Source organism: Salvia hispanica, chromosome 3, assembly GCF_029641045.1.
Source record: "Salvia hispanica isolate PSC_SH4W2 chromosome 3, Shi_PSC_v1, whole genome shotgun sequence".
Lineage (NCBI taxonomy): Eukaryota > Viridiplantae > Streptophyta > Magnoliopsida > Lamiales > Lamiaceae > Salvia > Salvia hispanica.
This window is the reverse complement of record NC_142694.1, coordinates 20,808,063-20,833,876: the sequence shown is the minus strand read 5'-3', so window position 1 is coordinate 20,833,876 and position 25,814 is coordinate 20,808,063. Positions and strand designations below refer to the sequence as shown.

At 37.0% G+C, this 25,814-nt stretch overlaps 3 protein-coding genes and 1 non-coding gene across 5 annotated transcripts; 3 read left to right on the top strand and 1 right to left on the bottom strand.

Annotated features, from left to right (window-relative positions):
* The first annotated feature begins 946 nt into the window (after nt 1-946).
* LOC125213995 (protein STICHEL-like 4) lies at nt 947-6,442 on the top strand. 2 transcript variants are annotated; one of them, XM_048114825.2, is made up of 7 exons: nt 947-3,732; nt 3,818-4,037; nt 4,122-4,595; nt 4,975-5,373; nt 5,443-5,518; nt 5,632-5,695; nt 6,085-6,442. In XM_048114825.2, the coding sequence occupies exons 1-7, from the start codon at nt 1,756-1,758 to the stop codon at nt 6,187-6,189; spliced, it is 3,315 nt and encodes a 1,104-aa protein (XP_047970782.1). In that variant the 5' UTR covers nt 947-1,755; the 3' UTR covers nt 6,190-6,442. The 2 variants fall into 2 exon arrangements, with proteins under 2 accessions (XP_047970782.1, XP_047970781.1); XM_048114824.2 differs by having other exon boundaries at nt 4,975-5,518.
* Nucleotides 6,443-10,551: 4,109 nt separating this feature from the next.
* Nucleotides 10,552-11,972, bottom strand: LOC148930353 (uncharacterized). The gene is made up of 4 exons (XM_089066436.1): nt 11,883-11,972; nt 11,527-11,791; nt 10,916-10,983; nt 10,552-10,794 (listed from the first exon to the last, which is right to left on the bottom strand). The coding sequence occupies exons 1-4, from the start codon at nt 11,970-11,972 to the stop codon at nt 10,552-10,554; spliced, it is 666 nt and encodes a 221-aa protein (XP_088922562.1).
* Nucleotides 11,973-17,991: 6,019 nt separating this feature from the next.
* Nucleotides 17,992-18,922, top strand: LOC125217157 (uncharacterized). The gene has a single exon (XM_048118992.2). It carries the CDS (start codon nt 18,069-18,071, stop codon nt 18,897-18,899), a length of 831 nt encoding a protein of 276 aa, XP_047974949.1. The 5' UTR covers nt 17,992-18,068; the 3' UTR covers nt 18,900-18,922.
* A 924-nt stretch (nt 18,923-19,846) lies between these two features.
* On the top strand, nt 19,847-19,920 carry TRNAI-AAU (transfer RNA isoleucine (anticodon AAU)). The gene has a single exon. It is a non-coding gene; the product is annotated as a tRNA-Ile (tRNA).
* The last annotated feature ends 5,894 nt before the right edge of the window (nt 19,921-25,814 follow it).

The window sequence follows — 25,814 nt, the reverse complement described above, 5'->3', positions numbered from 1 at the left end:
AATACCAATAGAAAATAAAATTGTGCTATGTTTTTAGAACTTTGAATAATTCAGGCAAAGCAATATTAATTCCTAATTTTGTTTTATATGCATAATCATTAATCAACACCATTTTCATAATTTTCTATGAATAATCTTTTTGAAGCAACATAATGTATATAGATTTATTAAGCTTTTTCCAATATCTAGACTCAACATTTAATGTGAGAAATCAGTCAATTAATGTCCATAGGAAAAAACTTAACCAAAAAACTAATCTATCATATTAGGGCACCCACAACTAGTGCTCAATTGATTCAGTTTGCTAGTACAACACGCGTGTTGTGCACTGGAGGGGATTCGGGCTAAAGCGCAGATACGACAAGGTAGGCCGTGTGACTTGCCTCATACAAATGACATGAACGTTTTGAGCCAATAAAATATTTTCAACAATATATGCCGACAAACTCCGACTATCACATTCACACCCAATCGCAAAAACTACATTATCGGCTACTCTCACCAATTACATCAATCAGAATTCACCGGTGCTCGTCAAATCAAATGTGCCTTGGCTAAGCCAAGTAGAGCATTGTTTGTTCAAAGGAAAGTGGCAGTGCGAAAATACGCTCAACGGACTTCAGATGTACTCCAATCATGTTGTAGATTCATGAAAGGTATAAAAGGACTATCAAGTATGCGGTACTAATCATGCTATTTATGAATAATTTTTTTAGTTTTAATTAGGTAACTTACTGAAATTTTAATCATGTGCAAAATCCTACCACGACAAATAGGAAAAAATCATGGAATCATTTAATATCCCTTGCAAAGTGCGCAGTTAGAGCAAAGTGCAAGTCATTCGACGACAGTAAAAAAAACAGAGTAATCTATTTTTCTAGATTATTTTGCTTAGTTCCCATATCAGCTGTCAGCACTCAGCAGCCGTTAACCCCATCCCCTACCCCACCTCCACATCCACATCCACCTCCTCCTCCCCTCTCTCTCTCTCAACACTCCAAATCTCACTCTGCAGACGCCCATCACTGTTACTCCCCAATACAGACAACATTTCTCTTACTCTGTTTTATTCCATCCCAACATTTTTGTCAATTAAATAACTACACATATTTGGGCTGTGTTCCATCGTTTTCTAGAGAGCCCTCGTGAACTTCATAACCGAGGATTTAGCGATAGAGATCTGAGGCGGAGAGAGAGAGAGAAACAAATAATGATGGTAACGGGTCACTTGCTTAGAAAAAGCGGTTGCCTCTAACTCCAAGATTCAGGTGAATGTGGCCTTCTCAACTCCCCCTTTTCCTCTCTCATTAAAGATTTACATGCCGCCAACTCCAACTTTGTCAAACTCCTCTTTAATTTCTTCCTCCAAGAACACATTTTTAAGGGTTTAAAGCTGGTAAAAATTGAAGCTTTGTTGTTTTGATTCCACAAGTGCAATTCCCTTTTTGGTGGTGGTGGATTCTTGAATTCTGAGTGGGAAAGATTGGATTTTGAGATGGAATTGATATGGGTTTTGGGGAAAGTTTGTTTCTTGAGGTGTAACTGATGTGGGCTTTGGCAATTTTTGAAACCTCTTTATTGTTGAATTTATGTAATTGTGAAAAAAAAACAAGTGTTTATTAGATGGTAGTGTTGATTGCTGTAATTTAGGGGGGAAATAAATTCTGCCTAAAAATAGATTCTGCTATAATCTGTGATGCGATACACTTTGAAGATTTTGTGTTGTTGTAAATCAAGATTGGTGAGGGTGGAATCATGACTAAGGCAGTTCGTGATCGGATTCTTAAAGATGTGAATGGTAATGTTAGTGATCATCTACGCAATCACATTCATTTGACAAATTGCATTCATTTGAAGAACCATATGCATAAGAACAGCCCGATTTTGGCGGATAGGGCGCTCATGAGGGACCTCGTTGTCCTACAGAGGTCGAGGTCGTTGAGGGACCCGTCTGCGAGCCCACCCTCGTGGCAGTCCCCGTCTGCCATTGATTTGCTCTTGAGGCGAGGGGAAGGGGAGGATGTGGTTAGTGGGAGGCGTAGCATTGGGATGGAGCGTGGGAGGGTTTCGGGGAGCTCACCTGCAACGGCTGCTGTGAGCAGCCGTGGTGGGAAAGAGAGGAGGGTTAGGAGAGGAGAGGAGAGTGAGAGGGTTGTGGGAAATGATGAATGTGAAGGAGAGGGGGAGGGTTTGGTTGGTGATCGTGTTTCGTTGGGCTCGTCTCAGTTGAGGGAGAAGAGCGCGGAGACGAGAGGAGGTCATCGACAAGATAAGAAGCTTATGACGCTGTCGGACCAATTGAGGAACGTCCCGGCTGTGAGCAATGATGCAGTTTCATCTCATAATCGCGGAGATGCAAGACGCGTCTTCCATTCGGAGAAATATCCTGAGGAAGCAGGTATTGGTATTCGACATAGGAGTAGTTTGAATAGGGGGAAAAGGCGCAGATTTCGTGGTGGGAGGAGAAGTCGGCCTTCTATATCTGTTCGAGATGGTGGTGGTGGTGGTGAGGCGCAGAATGAGATGTCAGTGGCATCTAATTCGTTTGGCGAGGGCCGAGCTTCACAGAAATATCACGGAGAGGAAGAAGTCCAGCAGCTCTACAGTCAGAATGTTAACGGTGATCCGAGAAATGGATGTGGTATTCCGTGGAACTGGTCGAGGATTCATCACAGAGGGAAGTCGTTTCTCGACATGGCTGGCCGGAGCCTCTCTTGTGGTTTATCCGAATCAAGGTCGAAGAAAGCTGGTTCCAATTCTCGAGGGATGGATATCCCGAACATGCATGTGATGTCATCGAGTTCGTCCACTCGATCGGATGCAGAGGCATTGCCTCTATTGCTCGATCCTTCTGGTTCTCGTGGAAGCATGGATCGAGCTGGTTTTTTTCATGATTACTCAGGGGAGTTAGGCATTTATGCTGGCAATCTGCTGAAGCAAGAAACCGATTCAGACCTTGCATCAGAAGGTAGGTCACGTGAGCAGCATAGGTACCGGAATCAAAACAAGGAGAGACATCAAAATCTCACGCAAAAGTACATGCCGAGGACGTTTAGGGATTTGGTTGGACAGAACTTGGTCGTGCAGGCTCTCTCAAATGCTATCTTGAGAAGGAAAGTCGGGTTGCTCTACCTGTTCTACGGGCCTCATGGGACGGGTAAAACTTCATGTGCTCGTGTATTTGCTCGAGCATTGAACTGCCAGTCATCGGAACATACAAAGCCTTGTGGATTTTGCAACCCCTGCATAGCACAAAGTAACGGGAAGAGCCGAAACGTCAAGGAAATAGGCCCTGTCAGTAACATGGACCTCGAGAGTATCATTGGCCTGCTTGGGAATGTGACTTCTTCGTCTTCCCAACTTCAGGCTCAGTACCGAGTTTTCATATTTGATGAGTGTGATACTGTGTCTTCTGAGTGTTGGAGCACGATATTGAAGGTCATTGATCGAGCCCCTAGGCGTGTCGTTTTTGTGCTTGTTTGCTCAAGTCTTGATGCCTTACCTCATATAATCATATCCAGGTGCCAGAAATTCTTTTTCCCAAAGTTAAAGGATGCAGATATTATATATACGTTGCAATGGATAGCCACGAAAGAGGATCTTGATATTGATAAGGACGCCCTCAAGCTCATTGCAACAAGGTCTGATGGATCTCTGAGGGATGCTGAGATGACTTTGGAGCAATTGAGCTTAATCGGGAAGAGAATATCCGTTGCCCTTGTTCAAGAACTGGTATGTTTGTTTCTTTCTTCGTTGCCATTTGACATGACCTTTAAGTATAACGAATGAACACTTCGTTTTGTTGTTGTTTTTGCAGGTTGGGCTCGTTTCGGATGAGAAGCTGGTGGATCTTCTTGATTTAGCATTATCCGCTGACACTGTCAACACAGTGAAGAATCTGAGGGATATCATGGAATCGGGTGTCGAGCCATTGGCGTTAATGTCACAGCTTGCAACAGTCATAACCGATATTCTTGCTGGAAGCTACGACTTCACTAAAGAAAGGCCTAAAAGGAGGTTTTTTCGGAGGCGTGAATGTAATTTCTCTCTAATTCGTGTTTATTGTATCAGCAACAGGATTTCGTATCGTGAACTGATTTTTCGTGCTGTTCTCTTTACAGTGTCGAAAGAAGATATGGAAAAACTGCGTCAAGCGCTAAAAACATTGTCCGAAGCAGAAAAGCAGCTGAGGGTGTCGAACGACAGGATAACATGGTTAACTGCTGCACTCCTACAACTGGCTCCTGACCAACAGTATATGCTGCCTGTTTCTTCAGCCGAGACGAGCATGAATCACAGTCCCTTGGTCTTAAACGGAGCTTCTCTAAGAAACGGGGCAAGAAAAAGCAATGCAGAAATGCCTGATTTTCAAGCTGGAAGTTCTGCAAATGTTCATTACAATGATGAGGTGAAGGGTAGTGTTATGGCTGGAAACAAACACGATAAAGGCGAGATGAACTCTCAACAGGCACAAGCAGTTTATAACGAGAAACTGGAGGCGATATGGCTGGACGTGCTGGAGAAGATCCCAGCGAATAGCATACGAGAGTTCATGTATCAGGAAGGGAAGCTCGTCTCTGTCAGTTATGGCGCAGGTCTCCTTAATTTGCTTTGTGTCGTGTCTATTTTTCTTCATTCGTTTCGTAGCTTTTAATATTCACACAACCTTTACATGTTAGTTACATATACATTACAACAGATCACACGAAAAAGTAATATGAGCAGAGTTATTTATGTTGTTCGCTTATTTTCTCTCAAAAGTAATTTGCTTTTATGAGTTATGTCGGAGATTGAGAAGTAACTTATTGAGGCATGTGAGTCGAAAACACGAGTCTTTGTGTTATCATATGCTACGTCTAGGTCAAAATCGTGCCACTTGCTTCTCGTTCGATAGTGTTTTTTAGGCTTGGATTAGAGTTGCCAAAGTTATCTTGTCACCTCTGTCCTAATAATAAGAATATGTCTATGCTGCAGCTCCGACCGTGCAATTACTGTTCAACTCGCAGCTGACAAAGTCCAAGGCAGAGAAATTCAGATTTCACGTCTTGCAAGCTTTTGAGTCGGTTCTCAGATGCCCGGTGACGATTGAGATCAGATGCGAGTCGAGAAAAAGCACCAGCCGGGCACCAATTTTGCTACCCGCAGCTCAGAATATGCCTCGTTTGGATGTGAATCCGACCACAAACACCGGTGGTTGGATGCCTACGGATGGCATGCCATCTTCTGAAGCCAATAGGAGAGAGATCGTCGAAATTGAACCCTCCCCTGGAGAGTATAAAGGTGGTAGGCGTAGGGACGCCAACCTAGAGTCTGATGGGCGGAACTTAGAAAACGCGGGAGCGACATCTTCACAGAAGATATCGACCGTGTTAGGTGAGAAAAATCAGTGTCTTACCCTTGTTAAAAGCAAGGTATCCCTTGCTCATGTGATTCAGCATGCAGAGGGATGTTCTCAACACAGTGGATGGTCGAAGCGCAAAGCTGTTTCAATCGCAGAAAAACTGGAACAAGAAAATTTGTGAGTGTATATATCGTATGGATCGAGTTAACTACAATACGCTTTGTATACCTCGACCTTTTTCGATTTTTCTCATTCGTTTTACCATACTTACATATTTTTTCGTTCTGCAGGAGACTAGAGGCAAGATCGAGGAGATTGCTATGTTGGAACGCTCCAAAAATGAATCGCCAAAAGGTCAAATTCACAATCATTATTAAGAAAATTGTTATGTTTGCTACAATATGTGCTTGATGTGGTTATAGAAGAAGTTGGCCGTATAGATTGTCGATACCAATGAGCTAGTATTAGATTACGTAACTCGTTTTAATTTAAGATCTTCGCAAAAAGTTGTGTAGGGCCGTCTGGGTCAAAATACGGATTCAAGCCTTGTTGTAGCTTGTGGTTTCTACACAATATTTGTCGTAGAGTTCTATTTGCAACTTGTTTCATTCTAGCTGAACGACACTCTCGTGGAACATTTTGTTGAACTATGGACAGTTGCATCATTTTTTCGGCCTATGAAATCTATGTGAATCGATTATGTCCACTGTTCTGAGATATACGTTCTATTTCCCCGTTTGCAGCTTTCGCGTTTGAGGATTAGAGCAAGGAAGCCGCAGACGTTGCTGAAATTCATTTCGTGCGGAAGGTGTATGTCCGGTAGGTCCCCGAGGCCGAGGCAAAGGTAATGCTCGTAGCAATTTTCGTCGTCTTAGAGGGTTCGATTTCGGGCATCACGTTGTGTTAGGTTTACTTTGTACCCGCTGTTTAGGTATTTCATTAGACAAATCATAATTCTTGAGAATAAATTTAGAGTAGAGTAGTGAAAGATTAGAGCTTTTGTCAATGAATATTTGTATTGTTAGTTTTTTTTTTCTTCTCTTTTTTAAAACACAAGCTCGTCATGTCTTTTCCCTTTATATAATTGCACTCATTTTAGTATTTTAGACCATCGATATTTTTTTCTGTAATTAAAGCTAAACATAATTGTTTCAACTCCAAATCTATGCAATGACATTTCAACCCATTACATTTTTGGTTACATGATAAAAGAATGTGATATGAAAATGTAAAGTAATGGTGATGCATCTCGTTTCATCAACCCATAAATATATTTTTAAATACCTAACCTAACTGAAATTGATTCATTAGAATCAAAATTTAATCAAAGACAGTGCTCAATTACCACATTGAAATGTTTAAGAAATTTGAATAATTTGAGTTGGATTTTCAAGTGACTTAAAGCATATATATAATCTTATCTCTTGTTTGGTTGTATTTTTTCTCAAAAACTCAGTATGTGACAATATATATAGTCTCGTCTAGACAGTGTTAAGATTACACTGTATCTCATGATTATCCATTTTAATTAGCTCATCGATTTGACTAATTTGTCATAAGATATACTTCATTTTAACTAATGTCATAATCTATAATATTTTATCTAAATAACCGATTATCACCATAATGTATTATACTACAAGCATTATACTACATCCGTCCATAAAAAATAGATCACTTTCTGTATGACACGAGTTTTAATGTAGAATTGGTAAAGTAAGAGAGAGGAGAAGGAGAAAAAGTAGGTAAAGTAAGACAGATAGGGAGAAAAAGTGAGTAAAGTAGGAGAGAGGGAAGAAAAAGTGGGAAAAGTATGAGAGATAAACTTTCCATTTTAAGAAAGTGATCTATTTTTTGTGGACGTCCCAAAATGACAAAAGTGATCTATTGTTTGTGGATGGAGGGATAATAAAGATAGTGATAATGTATATAAATTACACATAAACAAATGAACTTTTTAGATATTTTATATTGAGAATCAATTTATATATATTAATGAATTTAAAAATATATTATTTACTAATCATTATGCAATATTTTAGGAAAATATTTAATTTTAAATTATATAAGAAAAAAAATATTTTTTATTGAATATTTTATAATAAATTTGAATCAAGCTTAAAACCATGTGAAATTTGTCATGACTCCTCTTAATGACTTGACAACTGACTATAATCTTTAAAGTATTTCCCTCGTACTCGATCATTAGTTTTTTTCTTTCATTTTGATATATCTCAAAAAATTAGTTATCTTCTATTTTTTATTAAAAATATTTATGTTATAAGGTGGTGAATCTCATTTTCTTCTAATAATATTTTAATCATTTTTCATTTTATTCTCTCATGTCTTATCAATTTTGGATAAAATTCATGCCTGCCCCCAAAATTTTAGTTTTAGGGGACGAAAGGGGTATCATGCATAAGAGACTACCAATTCTTAATCGTCTTCGCCTTGCTCATTCTACATTTGATCATTGAATGCCACCATAACATATCATCAGTAGTTTATTGCTAATAAAAAGCTTAAAGCTCTGTTTGGCTCATGAAAATGAAATTAAATCAAATTCAAATTTCATTTTTCTAAGGAGTAATTTTTATATATGGTTTAGAAAGATGACATTTTTCGTGTTGTACTTCACTTACTATCGTAAAGGGATGACTTAACTAAAGTGAAAGTGCAATGACATTTTTAGTACTCTCTCGGCCATTAAATATCTCATTTTTACTTTTTTATTTTTCTGCCAACAAATGTTCATTTATGTTATTATTATTGATGAGTGGAGCATCCACTCACATTTTGTTATAAAACTAATATATAAAAGTATAATCCACATTCTACTAACTTTTTCTATCACTTTCTTTCACTAAGTCAAATAATTTCTTAAAATTTGAGTCAATTTAAAATGAGACATTTATCAATAGAGTAAGTATATATTTCTTTCTTTATCATGGCTGACGAATGATGACTATGGACCAGAAATTATGGGCCCGTTTTTTAGCCTTGATGGGAATAAGGTGGCTACGACTTGGGCCTTGATTATTTCATGGACAATAGTGTTTAGTGAAGTAATTAAACTTAAGTTTTGTAACTTGGACTAAATTGGTCTTTTTCCACTCCCTTGTTTTATACAGCGTTTCTCTAGCTGGTTTCATATTTACTGACAAATATGCCCCTACTATTTACATGGAAAATACCAAATGTGCCCATGGAAGCTCAATCGATGCGCCAACTTCCCGCTCAGATTCACTCTATAAATAACGAGACGCACCTCCTCCCGCCATCAGACCTAGAACTCCCGCGAAAAAAAGAACCCTTCATCGACATCGATTCACTCAAGTAATTCTCCTTCGCTCATTGTCGATCACGTTCTGAGTGCCATCTTTGAGTGCCATCTAATTTATTTTTTTACATATTCATGTAGATGTCAGGATCCTCTCGTACCTATGGGAGTCAGCAAGTTCCATCTGGAAGCAAAGGTTGTGTATGATATATGAGCAATTTTGTTTAATTTTATATGTGAATGAGTACTTATCTATTACAGATGTAATGTAATGCAGAGAGAACTCGTCGTGCGTGGAGCGACAAAGAGGAAATGTTCTTGATTGGGATAATGAAGGAGTTGGTAGCTACTGGCTGGAAGGCCGATAACGGCTTCAGATCTGGGTATCTGCAGAGAGCGGAAGAGGCAATGCGCCGAGAGTTTCCGGGGACTGATTTGAAGGCCAACCCTCATATCCAATCCAGAATTCACACCTGGAAGAAGAGTTTCTATGCTCTGTCAAAAATATTAGATTGAAGTGGTGTGGGATTCAATATTCACGGTGACTATAAGATCGACGTAAGCGACGATCAATGGAGCCAAATTGTTAAGGTACTTGTAGACTCCATACATATCTCTTGAACTATATACTATCACGGTTTCAAGATTGTAACTAACATCATTAATATAGGCTGACGGGGCTGCCCATGGACTACGTACTAAGTCGTGGCCATATTACGAGGACTGGAAGTGGATCTTTGGTAAGGATAGGGCGAGTGGGATAACAGCTGAAGACATGCTTGATGCTTACAACGGACTCGATCCGATTGAGCAAGTGGCAACTAATGGAACTGGCCTCGATTACGACTTTGGTCTCCATGACTTCCTTGGAGGTGATGCAGGGCTGAACAGGGACTCCCCTCCTGTGATGAGTGACAATGGATTCTCTCGTGGGCGTGAGGCACCTCCTGTGATGACTGATAGTGGATTCTCTCGTGCGCGTGAGACACCACCAACTGAAACCTCGAGCAAGAAGCGCAAAAAGCACGATGCTTTGGAGGGACTTGTGGATGTCATTGGAAAAATGCATGAAGCCACTAATGCTCGACTTGAGTATCTGGGGACCAGGATTGGTTATGAATTCGACCTCACAAAGGCACGTAAGGATGTTTTCGAGCTTGTTGGTAATATCAATGGAATAAACCTTGCCCAAGTCTTTGATGCTTCTGACTTCATTCTGGAAAAAGTTCAGCGCTTGGACTTCTTCATGAGTCTCCCACAGGTGGCAAGGCATGCGTATGTCCTTCGCGCATTGGAGAAGTGTTCTGCTAACTGATCGAGAATGTGTGTGGGGCAAATGACAATGAAGCTAGTGTTGGTATGGGCTATTAGGATCACTCTGCTTTTTGCTATGTAATTATAAGTATGGTGTGGGTCTAAGTTAGTATGGTTTGCTAAGCTAGTGGCTATTTTGCTAATGTAAATAGATGCATATCTATGAACCAGTATGACTATTTTGTTGGTATGGGCTGCTAGGTTGATGGTTATTTTGATATCTACAAAAGCGTATGGAAGTAATGAAGGTGTGATGCTAAATAGTTTATATAACCACTACTTGTTTGATCCACAAAATTTATAAAATATTTTGATGATATTCTGTTGTAGCATAGTGTTTGTCCTCCATGAGGTCCATCCATCCACAACAATTTCAAAACTTGCCGATAACTGCGCGGCCATATTACATTAATGACATGAGACCAATTCGATTGCACATTCTCATATTACATTAATAACATGAGACCAATACATATGAAAACACTACTAGATTATCATATAGTAGTCATCGCCCATGGTCATTTTCTGTTATGACTCATTGCTAGTGCTTGATACCCCACAAAAAACAAAAAGAGCGAGACGTTAGCGTTATATGCATCATATAGCTTTTATCTATTCAAATGTTAATGGTCACATAAAACTGCACATCATCCCTATCCACCAACTGGAATGACAGTCGATCTCCTTCAACTAAGGCATTGCCTTGCACAAAGCACTTCCACCCATGTTCAACCCAAAGCTTGCCTTTGCCGGTACCTAAATGCATCTCCCAAGTGTTGTCAAAGGTGGTGAAGTAGGCGCGTTGATCTTGCATAGAGGCGGCAGGGATGTATGCATTCCAGAATTGAAGAGGCAGTTCCTAGATCATAAAAAAAAATTCATATAATGTATTCTAGCAAGGAAGCTTATGCGAGGAGTACAATATGGTGTTAAATTTCAATACTCACGAAGCAGCCCGCAATATTTTTCGGAGTCAGTACCAAATTGAAAGTGGGGTACACGCCTTCAGCGGGCGGCATCACCTCTGCTTCGTATTCATCCTCGGACTCTGCATCGGACTCACTTTCAGAGGGAGAGTAATCGTTAGATGATTGTATATCGGGGGATTAGTAGTCTTCGTCGCTTGGAATCTCTCCATGAGCTACACATATGGACGGGGCAAAAACTATGTTAATTCAATGAGTGGTGCTAAAATTTAAAAATATTATTATTAAAGAATGTAATTTTCAAATAATATGGCTCTAAAATATGTTAATTCATTGAACTTTACAACGAATAAACACTGAAATATGAAAAAATTCTAGCTTATATTAATATTTTAAGACTTTTCCCATAGCCAAGTCAAAATGCTAGCATTATTCTAATTAAAGATATTAGTAAATGCTTAATGCTAACAATGATAAAGCATACGGCATTACTCCAATAAATACACGCATTACCAAATTTCTTTATTTTATTAAATACAATGTTGATACCTTTGCAGAATTTTAAATATAAGTAATATTATATCATTTTTTTCGGTTCTTCCACAAAATACACCGCCATTGTTGTTTCTATCTTAGACTTTATATTAGTTTGAACAAATCATTACCTCTTAAGTCTTTTTTCGGTGGGCAACCACTGCCAAAATCAAACCGCTTCACATGGAATGTGCCTCCACCAAGCCATGTGAACATGAGCACGTCCAGATTCACGATCTCGTTGGCTTGAACAAAGCTACTCCATCCAATCCTGAAGAAGAAGCCATTTGCAACTCTCAGCAGAGTTACACCCCACACTCTCCCATTGGGCATCATAAGAACACATTGATGTGGCAGGTCAGCCCCATGCCGACCAACAAATTCAGGTGGGAGGCGCTGCAGGTGAAAAAAAATAATAGTATCATTTTGCTTCTATTTTTGACACAAGAATCGAATATATATCAAATAATAAAACTATGAATCTTACAATTCCGTTGTTGTGGAGGCCCTCGGAGTAGCACTTGAAGAAACCTGGGAGCCTTGCATATTCACCATCATTCAGAGGGGGAGCTGCCATTGTGTGATGAGTTCTATAACCATCATAGAGCTATTTATTGATTAGGCTTATAAGAGAAAGAGAAGAGGGAGCTCCACCTAAATTGCAATAAATTCTCAACTTACCCAAATCTAGTGCGGGATTACTGTAAAGTTGACTCCGAAAACGGTGCGCAATGAAGAAGTGCTCAGCAGAATGGTTGATGGGGGTAGATGGGGTAGTTCGATGTCAATCCTCTGAGATAATCAATGAAGATGAGAGATATGAGTCAGGTTTATCTTATGCTTAATTAAAGCTAACCATTAATTGCTGAGTGAGGAGTGGGTAGTTGTGTGATGTAATCTACTACACCTTTCTTTTTAAGATGAGTATTATAAAAAGGCTTGTAGGCAACTCATTCTACTACATGTATCTCTAACTTTCCGAAAATGGCTATGAACATACCACTGCAAGATGTCTTTTTTTATCAAGGCAACTGGAATCCACGTATGGATACTCTGATGTTGTCAACTATCATACGTTTTCGCGACAACGCATGCTGGGAAGGTAGTAATATACCCCCATGGGTCTTGAACGAGTGTGGGCTGGCTATACAGGGTGAGTTCGGGATCGAACTCACAATCTCTGAACTGACTGACCGGCTACGCCATCTGCAATCTCGACACCACACCTTCAAAGAGGTGGTACACACTACAGGGGCATCTTGGGTTCAACGTCAAAACTTTGTCGCTGCAGCTGATTGTGTGTGGGATGAAATATTGAAGGTAATAACTGCTTCTACTACATTGTATGGCATATAACTCATTTCATATAACTTATATTTATTTTGTAGAAGAACACCTTTGCTGCGGCATACTATCACAGAGACGAGCCTGAATTCAATCTCCTAGCTTCTTTATTTGCTCTTGATGATGTAAAGCTTGAAGATGTGCAGCTTGATGACACTCCTACAGTCATTGTAATTTCCGACTCAAGCGGAGGTGGAAACCCCATCCCAGTGAAATGTGTGACGCCGTCAGAAGATGAAGATGAGGTCAACTCTCCGGCTATTGGGGCAGAGTCCAAAGTCCGACGTAAGCTATTTGTCCATGATGAAAGCCCAACTGATTGTCAATCGTCAACTATGAAGGACCAGTGTCATGTGGTTCCACTTATGGGTGCCGGATTCCAGTCAAAAATGAAAAATAAACCACCACGTCCCACTCAGCCGACTTGCCCACACGTGCTGAATGATTCCCCTTTTGCGAGTTCATGTGCCTCGTGTAGCCCTCTCCCTGCCAGCCGACGTACTGCTCCGTAGGAAGTTGTCTAGATTATGCTTGCAAGTATCTACAAGTGCTTTGTTTATAGTAGGCTAACCTTTATCTTATATTAGATATCTGATGCCCATCGTCTCCCCTTTTTGTTTTTTGAATGTGTTCTGGGAGGCTTTTTGTTTTGAAGATGTAAAGTGGTGTGTTTTATCAAACACATCAACTGATATTTAAATGGGCTTTAATATTCAAAATATATTATAACTATTTTGGGTTGATGAAGGTGTATATGAAACTACACTATATCAGTCCGTGTTGGAGCAAAATATATACTCATTCACACAAATTCATATGCATAGGGTAGAGTTTTAGTAACATAGAGTGCTCCTGATTCATAATCCTTGTTCATACATTCAAAAACATCCCATACATATTACATAGTGTTAGGAAGAGTTGAACCACTTCAACTTGACTCAAAAGGTGAAGCTTCTGCTTGTCTTCGTTGATGATGCATCATAGCGGAGCACCGGTGTACTGAAATTTGCATAGTTCATATTAGGTGCTTGCTAAGGCCAAAACTGACCACAACACAAGTAATCAAACATAAGAATTTTGTCATAAAAAAACATACCACGTTCCACATCGATTGTGCTAAGGCATCTCGATGAGTATTCCACTCTGTTGTAGGCTCAACTGTGTCAACAAACTCATTTTCAACAGCCTCGGATTCTAAATCATTGTCAACATGACCTCCATCCATTGCCAATTCGATTGGATCGGATAACATTGCGCCTCGCACATAGTTGTGAAGTAGAAAGCAAGCCATAATAAGCCTAATCTGCACCTTCACCGGGTAAAAGGCTGCACTCCTCAAGATTCCCCAACGCATTTTAAGTACAGCGAACGCACGTTCGATGACATTTCGTGCACGCGTGTGTCTCATATTGAAAATTTCGCGTGGACTCTGAGGGGCCTCAGTAGCGGGCCCCCATTCTTTTAGATGGTAGCGGACACCTTTGAAGGGAGTTAGGAAACCATCACTATTTGCATAACCATTGTCGCATAGATAGTAATTACCTGCAATCGAATAATCAACTTTGATCAATAGTAATAGATAGCTGAGAATCAAGTATAACGGTTCCTAAATCACACCTCGAGGAACCTTCAATCCATTGGGGCGATTCACAGCATCGCGGAGGACCCGAGCATCCCCTGCAGATCCCTCCCATCCCGGTAGCACATACACGAACTTCATATCCCGGTCACAAACGGCTAAGGTGTTGGTGCAAATTTGACCTTTTCGTGAACGATACCGAGGTTTATCAGTCTGGGGCACGTGTAAGCTGATATAAGTCCCATCTAGAGCTCCAAGGCACCCCTGCATCAATAACAAATTTGTTTAAAAGCTAGAACTACATTATATTGAACCTCTTTGGGCTGTAAAAGCTAACACCTTGAACCACTTCCATCTGTTGTCGGTGCAATCATCTGTTATCGGTTCCGGTGTAGCAAGCAGAGAGGCTTGCAACCTAATCACAGCTCGTAGGACACGATGAACATAGCGAGAAACCGTGTATCCAGAACGCAGGAAATCAAATTTGACAACGCGATTCTTTTTGTGGTGTGCCAAGATAGATAGAAACAACGCGACCTGCTCCTCAACCTTCACAAACCTGCCGTCTGTTAGATCACCAGTTTGTCTGAATATGCGACATAGCCTTCCGAAAGCGTTCCGATCCATACGCAAGTTTTCTAAACATGCCACATCGGATACATTGACCAAGCGATTAATATGCCTCACTTGGTCTGGTATCCTTTTGATACGACCATAAATAGCTCGTACAGATCTTTGGTTCAGCCTCCGACGGTTCTGTTGTAGATATATGAGAATCATTGCAATAACATCAAGTTGATGGCTATGCATAACCTCCTCCATCAGTTGAATTACAAGTGCCGTCGTCGAAACTGGAGATGCCATTGTCGAAGAACAGGGAAATCTACAAAAGACACCGCTACTGCTTATTTTGCAATTCATAACCACGATAATACATATGATGTAAAAGTCACTGATTTTGGCTCTGCCTAAAATGAATATGCATATCTTCTACAATTCAATAGTAAATAATTCATATTCACAAAATGAAACACAGCGAAACAAGTGAGCTGCAAGAATCGTTCAAAATTGAATTTGCAAAAAGTTCACCGAGCTAGAACCCACGGAAGAAAAAATTGAAGGGGCGATCTGAAAGACCACACAATCAACCATAAATAATTCATATTAACAAAATGAAACACGACGAGACAAGTGAGCTACAAGAATCGTTCAAAATCAAATTTGCAAAAACTGCACCGATCTCGAACCGATGGAAGAAGCAAGTCCAGATTCGATCTGAAAGGCCACATAATCAAATGTTTCAATTGTATAAAACTTACCTCCACAAAATGAAATCCTTTCGCAAAGTTTGGAGCGCTGCAATGAGGTGTCGAGGGTAGATGAGGAAGATGAATTATAGTCCTTCCACACTCCCCCAAATTGGAAAATAAACCCACAAGATTTTCTGGATTGTTTAACAATGGAATTCTACCTAAAACAGTAAAAAAGGACGGGTCGAAGACCCAAATCCCGGGTCGAATGGAAAAACGATCAATGGTACAAAACAGAGAGAAAAAGGTGGACTACTTTCATTTTCCTGTATTATCAAGGCTAAAAAACTGGCCCTATATTTATTGTGATTAAATTCCTGTCACTTTCTATGATAATAAAAACGACCATCAATTAGAAAGTCGACTACTTTTCTCAAACTAGAAAAATATGAAGTGGTATTGATTTACTGTAAATAAATAGATAACGTACATGTGGAGACCATAGCTGCAACAAAATAAAAAGTGTGTACAAATTTTTATTGATAATCAAAGATAATGCATCTGATAAAATCCAACATAGCATGACTATGTATTCGAGATGTACATAGGGCAAACTTAAACTTCACGTGTATGCATTATACAATAACATTAAAGCACACAAGAGAAGTGGATCTGAAAATAAAGTGAAGAGTAAAAGACAACTAACCCACAAATTCCAAACAATAGTTGATATAAGTAATGATACAATTATTACATTACAAGTACCAAACATAAAAACATGTCAGACAAACAGGTGGCAAAAAATGCATAATTGGTAATTATAACCAATTATAGACTCTTATTTTAACGCAAAGAAACAGAACACAACAATGTGTCAAAAATAGGAGTAATATGAAACAGACCAAATAATTCCTTTTCCAAATATGTTATTCTAATTTATTTTATTCTTTGAAAACTTAGTTAGAGAGAATCTTTATTTGCATAGTATCGATGTATAAATAACTGAAGAACTTAAAATGGAAAGGATTCTTATATCAGTTATTTGGATCTCAAATATCTATATACTACTCCTATTAAATTACTAAACTGACCTTAACAATTAAAGTAGTATTGAATAAGTATATTATGTGTACATCATTAAAATTTGTCAGAATGACACACTTATTAATTGTTTTGTAAGTACATATAAAGTGATTGATATCATACTTCGCAGTTGCACATAATTTTACTGAAGCATTATGTCCAAAGATGGAGGCCCCCCTACATTGCATAATTTAGGTATTTTATTTAGTCAGAAAATAAAAAATGGTCACTTTTACTCTTAAATATGAAATGAATACCATTTAAAATAAGAATATTTGTGTAAAAAATGATAAAGAATAAATTTTAAGTAAGACTATTGCTCTACACTATCATAAAGTTTGACCTAATTTGATATTTTCCATGAGCTTAAAATTTAGTTGCAAAAATCATGAACTTATACCTTATAGTAAAATTTCTCATAAATTGAAGGAAAAAATGATTATGTAAGAAATCCTCTGCAATGAACCCTAATACCCTGGATTGTATTATATAATCGAACTAGTTTTAAATGCTAAACGCCAAACACATCATTATAAAATAACGAGAGTTCATTACAACTTTATTATAGGGAATTCAGAGATTAAAAAACAATGATGACACATGATGTAATATAAAATTTCGAAGTTTATTAGTTTGTTATTAGTTCATTAATTAATCTGACGTAATATAAAAATTCAAAGTTCATTAGTTTGATATAGTTCATTATATTGAACTCTGAGTTATCTTAACTATAATGATATTATTCACCATTTAGTGTTTAAAACTGATTTGATATTAATCACATCCCCAGTACCTCTTCTCTTAATAATTACTCTCCACCCCTATTTTTTTGTCCCATATCCAAGATGTCATACAATTCCACATTGCTCCAACATTACAAAAATTTCCAAAAATATGAGACCTCCCTCCAACTATGAAAAACCCACTCCAAAAAGTTATCAAGTGAGTACCATACTACTAGAAAGTAGCATAAAGTGGTCACAAGTTCTAATATGGCGTGCTTTTTTTATTGTTTGAAAATAGTGCTCTTGCGGTGCGTCCCACGAGAGTATGCACTATTTTCATTTTAGTCTGTCCCATAAAAATATACATTTTCTAATTTTGTAAACTCTTTTATCTCTGATAAAATAACACTTATACTCTATTAACAATACTTTAATTACTTTTTTTTTTTTATCTCTTTCTTCTCTCATATTTTTTCAATTATGCATTAAAACACATGCTCCACCAAAAGTACATAGATAATAACTATCTCACATTGTCTGTATCTGTGATGTATCTGTGATGAAACCAAACCAACCCACGACGCCTCTCTTTAAACACTCTAACCGTCTCCTAACTGTATTATCCCTCCATTATTATCCAACTCCTCCTCTAAACTTTAATCTCTCCCACATTCATTCCATCAAAATTAACAATGAAGTGGTCTACAAACTCATCTTCATCTCTCTTCGCTCGACTCCTCTCCAAATTCAATCCAAATTCATCCAAAAAAACCCACACTCATCACAATTCCAATTATTCCCTTGACATTCCCTCTCCGAATTCATCCTTTTACAGAGACGAAGGACGATTCTACAGCCTCGACGAACACGACCCCTATTGGAGAATCTCCTTCACCGACGACAGAATCCAGCCACGCCGCAGCACCGGCGGAATCAATCAAGATTCCGACGTGTTTTCCCCCTTCCCGAGCGAGCCTCGGGAGAGGAATTTCAGTGAAATGGTTTCGGATATAAAGAGGATGAGAGAAAACAGGGGAAGGAAACAGAGAGGAAAACAAAGGAGTGGAGAAGATAATAATGGTGTGGGAGAGAGAAATGAATATCTTCCTCCAATCAAAGTGAAAAGGGAGGGCCGTGTCCGTGTGCCAAGGACAAGGGCCTCGAAAGCGTACTCCCCGAGAAACGAATGCAAGATTCGGGCTCTCGAGGAGATACGGAAAGCGAGGAGCAAGGCAAAGAAGAGGGCTCCCAATGAGTGGGTGTTGGAGGGGAACACGGTTTTCGATAGCGTTGTGGTTGTCAAGAGCTCGTTTGATCCGCGCCGGGATTTCAAGGATTCCATGGTTGCGGTGATTCGAGAGAAGGGGTTAGGGAATCCTGACGAACTCGAGGATTTGTTGGCTTGCTATTTGACGATGAATTGTAGTCAATATCATGATCTGATCATTAGCGTGTTTACACAAGTTTGGGATGAGCTTAAAGGAGATTCGTATGTCAACAATGTACCGTATTTTTATTCTTAGAGGATTGCTCAGTTGATCGAGTACTTACTGTCTCTAATTATTAAATAGTTTGTTTTAGATTTACGAATATTTACCGTCTGGTATTATTAACTTAAAAACTGATTTTTATTATCTAAATAGAAAATGGTCACATATATATATGTGTGGCTAAGATTCAAATTTGAGGTAAGTGATGGTAGTGAGTCACAACTTTTGTTGATATAGATCTTTTGTTTAGTTTATTGTGTTACACAATTTGAAGATACAAAACATGAAACATGGAGAGGATTGAAAATAAAAGATTTCGTGTAGTAAAAAGAGTTGTAGGCTATAGGTTTCATTGCATCTAGAAATAATAGGAGCCTCAAGCTTTCATTTAATTTACGTACATATATATGGCTGTCAAAGCAAATAAATCACGAGTCATTTGCAATTTTGCAAAGCTACGACTAATAGCCTAGGCCATGAAATATCAAGATTTTAATTAAGTCAAAGAAATACTTATTAGGTGGTGCAAGTGATTTTTTTTTAAAAAAGGATAACTGTTATTTATGTCACATATTTTTATTTAGTTTTTGTCAATTCTATAATTATAAAATTGAAATATAAAATTAACTCTCTTTTTTTTTAAAATTTTCGCAATTGTTCCACATTGGTCGAAATTAGTGTAGCAAATTGAATATAATGTGACAAAAAAAAATCACGTCATTTGAGAAAATTCGACATTATTTTAATCAACTTTCAAAAATGAATGGCCGTGTCATGTCATATATGATTTTGTAATATTATTTTTAATTTTAACATTTGTGAGAGCATTTTGAAAATTGATAAACTATGATTTTATTTCAATTCTTTTAATGATACATGAAATGAATTCTGTTATATGCGTAAAATAAGAATAAGGCGATTTTAAACAGATGGATGTTAATATTAAATATAGTATTAGTTAGCGAAACACAACGATATCTGGCCTATTATCTCAGTTGGTTAGAGCGTCGTGCTAATAACGCGAAGGTCGCAGGTTCGAAACCTGCATGGGCCATCTTTTAGTGTATATTATTTTATCACATTTTTATCCAGTAATTTTATATTGGTTTCAATCAAATAAGCTAATTTGTTTTAATGCAATAACTTTTGATTGGTTTAGAAAGGCTGTTATCTATATCATCATTTCAAGAATTTCTTGGTTTCCTATTCAATTTACAGTTTTGCAATTAGAAATTCCACATTTGGCTACAAAGTTGACGTTGAATTGCAATTTCTTGGTTTAATATATAGTTTCTTCTTTGGCTACATTTAGATTTATATCGATTTCATATATGGATTACTATATTGGATTTATATTGAAAGACTAAAATTACTATATTGGATTCTTATTTGTCAGTCAATTTAGTATTCATTTCATTATAAGATTTTGGTGGATCAATTTAAGTCGGAAATTTTTGGGCGTTTGTCTTTTTTTTGAAAACTTTAGTTCATTTCTTATGTAGCTGAATGGCTCAGTCAACTCGTTAATATGTTTCCTATCTTTTATTAAAGCTTTTATCATTTCATATTTACATTAAAGTATATAAATTTTTTGTTAGTGGTGAGCCCAATTTGGACAAAAATTTTGTATTACTGTATTTGATAAATTATGAAGTAGTAGTAACATGTAAATAGTTTTTCTTCCGAACTATATATATTTGCATTGTGAAAATAGTTAAACCCAATCGGGGCGTCACATATGATAGTAGTCCTCTTGTCATTTGAGAAAAATTTTTAGTGGTCTAGACACACCACATGGCATGATGACGTGGTGTGTCCCACTAATTAGTACTATTTGACAAGTATAACTAGAAAGAATCTAAAATATAAATTATTTAAGGTATTTAGTTTAAATAAATGATATAAAATCTTGAAATTTGGAAACTTTCTAAGTTAATCTATGAATAATACATATATACATATAAATATAGGGGAGTGTTAGTGTGCCATCATCTCTTAAAATAACACCATACCATCATTTCTAGCCAATCATTTGTACACGTGGACGAATAATAAGCTGTCATGTGGAAAAAAAAAAAAAAACTAAAAAACACGGCCAGCAATATGGTACACTTTATACAACAATTTTTCTCGGCCAGGAATATCCAACACGCTATACAACAATCTATAGATTGTTGTGTAGCGTTTATAATATTGCTGTATATATGGTGTCACGTTGTCACTTTAAGAGGTGAGGTGTTGTCATTTTAACACAGACCTATAAATATATATATCATCTTTTATTTTCAATATCTATTTGGCCATCTACGATTCTATTAGCATATAGGTTGATTTAAGATTAATAAATATTTTTATGCTAACACGATTAATTATAGTTTACTTATCATTATGCATTTTATTTGTGATTTTTTTTCATACATAAATAGAAAAATATTAAAAAATAATAATAAATTTAAGTTATTATGGTTTTTTTTTATACATATAAATATGTATCAACATTTTGCATAGCTGTTACAATAATATATTGCATTTTATAGAGTAGTATGAGTACGAGTATTATATATATTGATGTATATTGAAAAATCATAAGACGATAACTTTAATTTAGTGGAGTACTATTTAATTTTTTTTATATATATAAAAAATTATAAATAAAAAAATATAATGATAAATTAAACTCTAATTAATCTTATTAGCACCAGGCACGAATACAAAATATCTATATAATTTTATTTTGTCATTGCACAAAATTAAATATATTTCTGTAAATTTTTTAAATCAATCACTTAAATTGATGTGAATACATATTGAAAATAAAAGATGAAATATATATTTATGTGACCCTATAGGGATGTGATCATATGATAACCCATAATTATGGTGATAACCTAATAACCCTCATTTTATGGACGAAAAGTATCATTTTATAGAACAAAATATCATTTTATGGATTAAAAGTATCATTTTATGCATGCTGAAAAAATATCATTTTTAGTAAAAATGATACTTTTGACCCATAAAATGATAGGGTTATTAGGTTATCACATAAATATGAGTTATCATTATAACGCACCCCTGACCCTGTATGTGTTTATGTATTATTCATAGATTAACTTAGAAAGTTTCCAAATTTCAAGATTTTATATCATTTATTTAAACTAAATACCTTAAATAGTTTATATCACTAGATTCTTTGTAGTTACACTTGTCAAATGCTAATTAGTGGGACACATCACGTCATCATGCCACATGGTGTGTCTAGACCACTTAATTTTTTCTCCATTTCATTTGTGATTGTATTACATTTTACTTTTTACTCTTATGTAATGATGTTACTACTTCCGTCCTCCAAAATTTGTTCCACTTTGACCCTACATGGGTTTTAAGAAATGTAATAGAAAGTGCGTTGAAAAAATTAGTGGATTGTGGGTTCTACTTTTATATATTAATTTTATAATAAAATGTGAGTATATATTAATATTAGTATTAATCAATATTTCGATATATTGTACTGGATTTTGCTTTCCCTACTTCGGTATATTGTACCGAATTTTTCTTTTCCTACTTAGTTATACCAACAGTTTCGTATAAATTTATACCGAAAAATATATAAATGATTTTATAACTTTATACGTCTCAGCTACTCTCTCTTCGCTTCGCCTTTAATCTCTATAATATTCATGTTCTCCATCTATATTAATAAACTGCATTTAATAAACTATGCATTTAATAAACAAGTATTTAATATACATGTTGTATGGATGGTAGAAGAAATTGTCGACCAGTGCTTTTCCCTTTCATGGATCCCGAAAATATTTTGTTTAACCATAGTCCGTACCACTTCAAAATTGGAACTCTTTACGAATCGAGGCCGTATTTCCCATATGATATGAACATTATAATTTGGCATATACCTCACATTTATCTCTGGTTGTACATTTCGTCCATACTTGGCATTGAATCGAAGATTACTACCGAATACATTCAAATTTGATAATGAACAAGCTGTATGCCACAACACGTCAGCTTCATCTATTAGAACTTCAACAAACAAATGGAGATCTGAATTAAATAAAAATTGAAATAGTTAAATAATAGTCTCTCCGTCTCAGTTTAGGAGTTAGAATTAGTTATGACACGAGTTTTAAGAAATTGGTAGACTGTGTAATAAATTAAATGAGATGGTGGAGTTTGTAATAAATGAAGTGAGTTGGTGGAAAGTGAGATGGTTTGAATTTTTGGTTTTTCATTTTTTTGGTTTATTTTTATGTAGATAATGGCATTTGAGTGTAATTTTGATGAATAATGGGATAAAATTTTATGTCCAAATATGGAAGATTCTAAATGTGACTCTTAAACTGGGACGGACTTTCATGACAAAATGAGACTCTTAAACTGAGACGGAGGGAGTAATATAAATTCCAATTTTAAAAAGTTAAAAAAATTATAATAACACTTACTCGGGGGGGGGGGGGGGGAAGCGTGGCGCAATAATAGCCCGTAATAGAGATAACATGGTGCCGTCACATTAAGAGTAAATCCGTGCTTCCACCATTCAGATTCAATAAACACTTTGGTAGCAGCAAAATCACCTGGTTTGTGTAGATTTGGCCAGTACTGTAATATGATGTCTTTGTACTCTTCGAACATAGTCTCGAGGATTACCCTATCCAAAAGTAACTCATAGTCTGCACAACTCTTGCGATCATTACAATGAACACTATTTTTATGGTTCGCTGGGAACCACAGTCCATGTACGTGGAACCACAGTTGATGTCGACCGATATCGCGATTAAATCAAAGTATGTAAGAGAGATCAAATAAATAATATGAGAGAAGAAGTAAGACTGAATACTTGATATAAAATCTGAAGGTGTATCCCTCAAATAAACAGGAGATCTATTTTTTTACCAAAGAAAAATCACCCTGCTCTCACTCACATGCTAAGCTATATATACATATGGAGATATTAACAACATAAACCTTAAAACAACAAACTCTAAAATTAAGGAAACAAACTAACTGACTTCATCCACTATTCAACCCATTTCTTGCACGTTGCTCACATCTGCATTCCCCGCTATTCTAGTGTTGTTAAGGTAGAATCGGATAACTGCCCAACATCCTCAAATGTAGTGGAGGCCCCTGCATCAGTCTCCCCGAGTTGAGAAGAACTCGGTCTCGAGTTCAAATTGCCATCATTTTCAACATAAGGACTTAAATGCTTGACATTGAAGACGGAGGTCTTCAGATGACTAGGAAGACGCAACTTGTAGGCATTGTCATTGATTTTAGCCAATACTTCACAAGGCCCAATCTTACGATCTTTGAGCTTATTGTACTCACCGAGAGGAAAATGATCTCGAGGTAGCACCACCCAAACATACTCACCAACTTCAAATAGTACATCCCTTCTCCGTCCATCAGCTCGAGTCTTATACTCTTCATTGCTTTTTTGAATATTCTCTCGAACATGTTCATGAATAGCCCGGAGGTGTTCAGCCATCTCTTCCGCTTTAGGATTGCAACGCCCAATACGAGGGGTAGGAGCTAAGTCAAGAACACCAGGCGGATTTGCTCCATACACCATGACGAAAGGGCTAAAACCAGAAGTTCGATTTGTGGATCAGTTGTAAGCAAACTCCGCTTGCAGAAGGGCTATATCCCATTGCTTCGGTTTGGAACCCGCAAGGCTTCGCAACAGATTACCGAGGCTCCGATTAACAACCTCGGTTTGACCATCAGTTTGTGGATGATAGGCACTGCTGAAGTTTAGCTTTGTTCACATCTTACTCCAAAGGCTCTTCCAACATACACTCACAAACTTGGTGTCTCGGTCTGAGGTGATTGAGCGAGGTAGACTGTGTAGGCGAACAATTTCCTTGAAATAAAGGTGAGCAATTTTGACAACATCCATGGTTTTTCTACAAGCCACAAAGTGTGCCATTTTTGAAAACCTGTCAACCACAACAAAAATTGAATCCATAGCACGTTGAGTACGGGGTAGGCCCTGTTAGAGTTTGTATACTAGAAATCACGTTTCGAGTGATTGAATACTGTAAAACTCTTATTTTATTTTCCAATAAATAAAACAGATTATTTTTGTCATAATGTTGTTATGTTTTACATTTAATGGATGTTAATGCATGTTTAAATGTATAAGTTAACTTAACAAAGTCTAAGTCTTTGTTTTAGTAGACCGGTTGTGGGCGTCGTCCACTTTAAGGTAACACGGTCAGTTCTAAACAAAGAAAAAGATGAATTTCACAACCTAGATGGAATTTGACTATCCATCGAGAAAGGTTGCAATGTCAGTCCGCATATTTCTAAGCCTTACTGAAATAAGATGACATTGGTGTGGTATAGCACTGAACGGATCTAACAGCAAGACTTGTCCTTGGGCTATCTACTGAAAGGAGAGGTCTTGATAATATTTGTTTCTTAATCAATGTAGGTTAGCATTGAGTATACGGTATTGATTATGCACTACTTTGACTTATCAAATGGTGCGGGTTTTTCGTAACCCAATTATCCTGATATATTGGGTAGTGGTGATCAATATCTAGCGGTGCTAGGATTGCTATTATATTGAATCGTGCACGAGGAGAGTCTCGTTTGATAATGTCCTCAAGAAGAGCGCGAAACAAGGTTTTATTATTCGGAACCTAGCTAGTTGGAGTTTGATTACTCTATGAATAATAAATAAGCGTTTCATGCTAAGTCCACTCTTGGAATTAATAAGAAGTTAATTAATTAAGTCAATAGCAGACATTAATTAATTAATGGACATTTTAATTTTAAGCGCGGGAAATGAAAGTTAAACGGAAACCCGGATTACTTGTAATTTCGGATTTGGATGGGGAGAGTTCAATATTACTTCTGTAGTGGCTGCTCGTAATATTCCAATTATAACTTATTAAATTGTGGGTTCAATTTAATTAGTAAAAA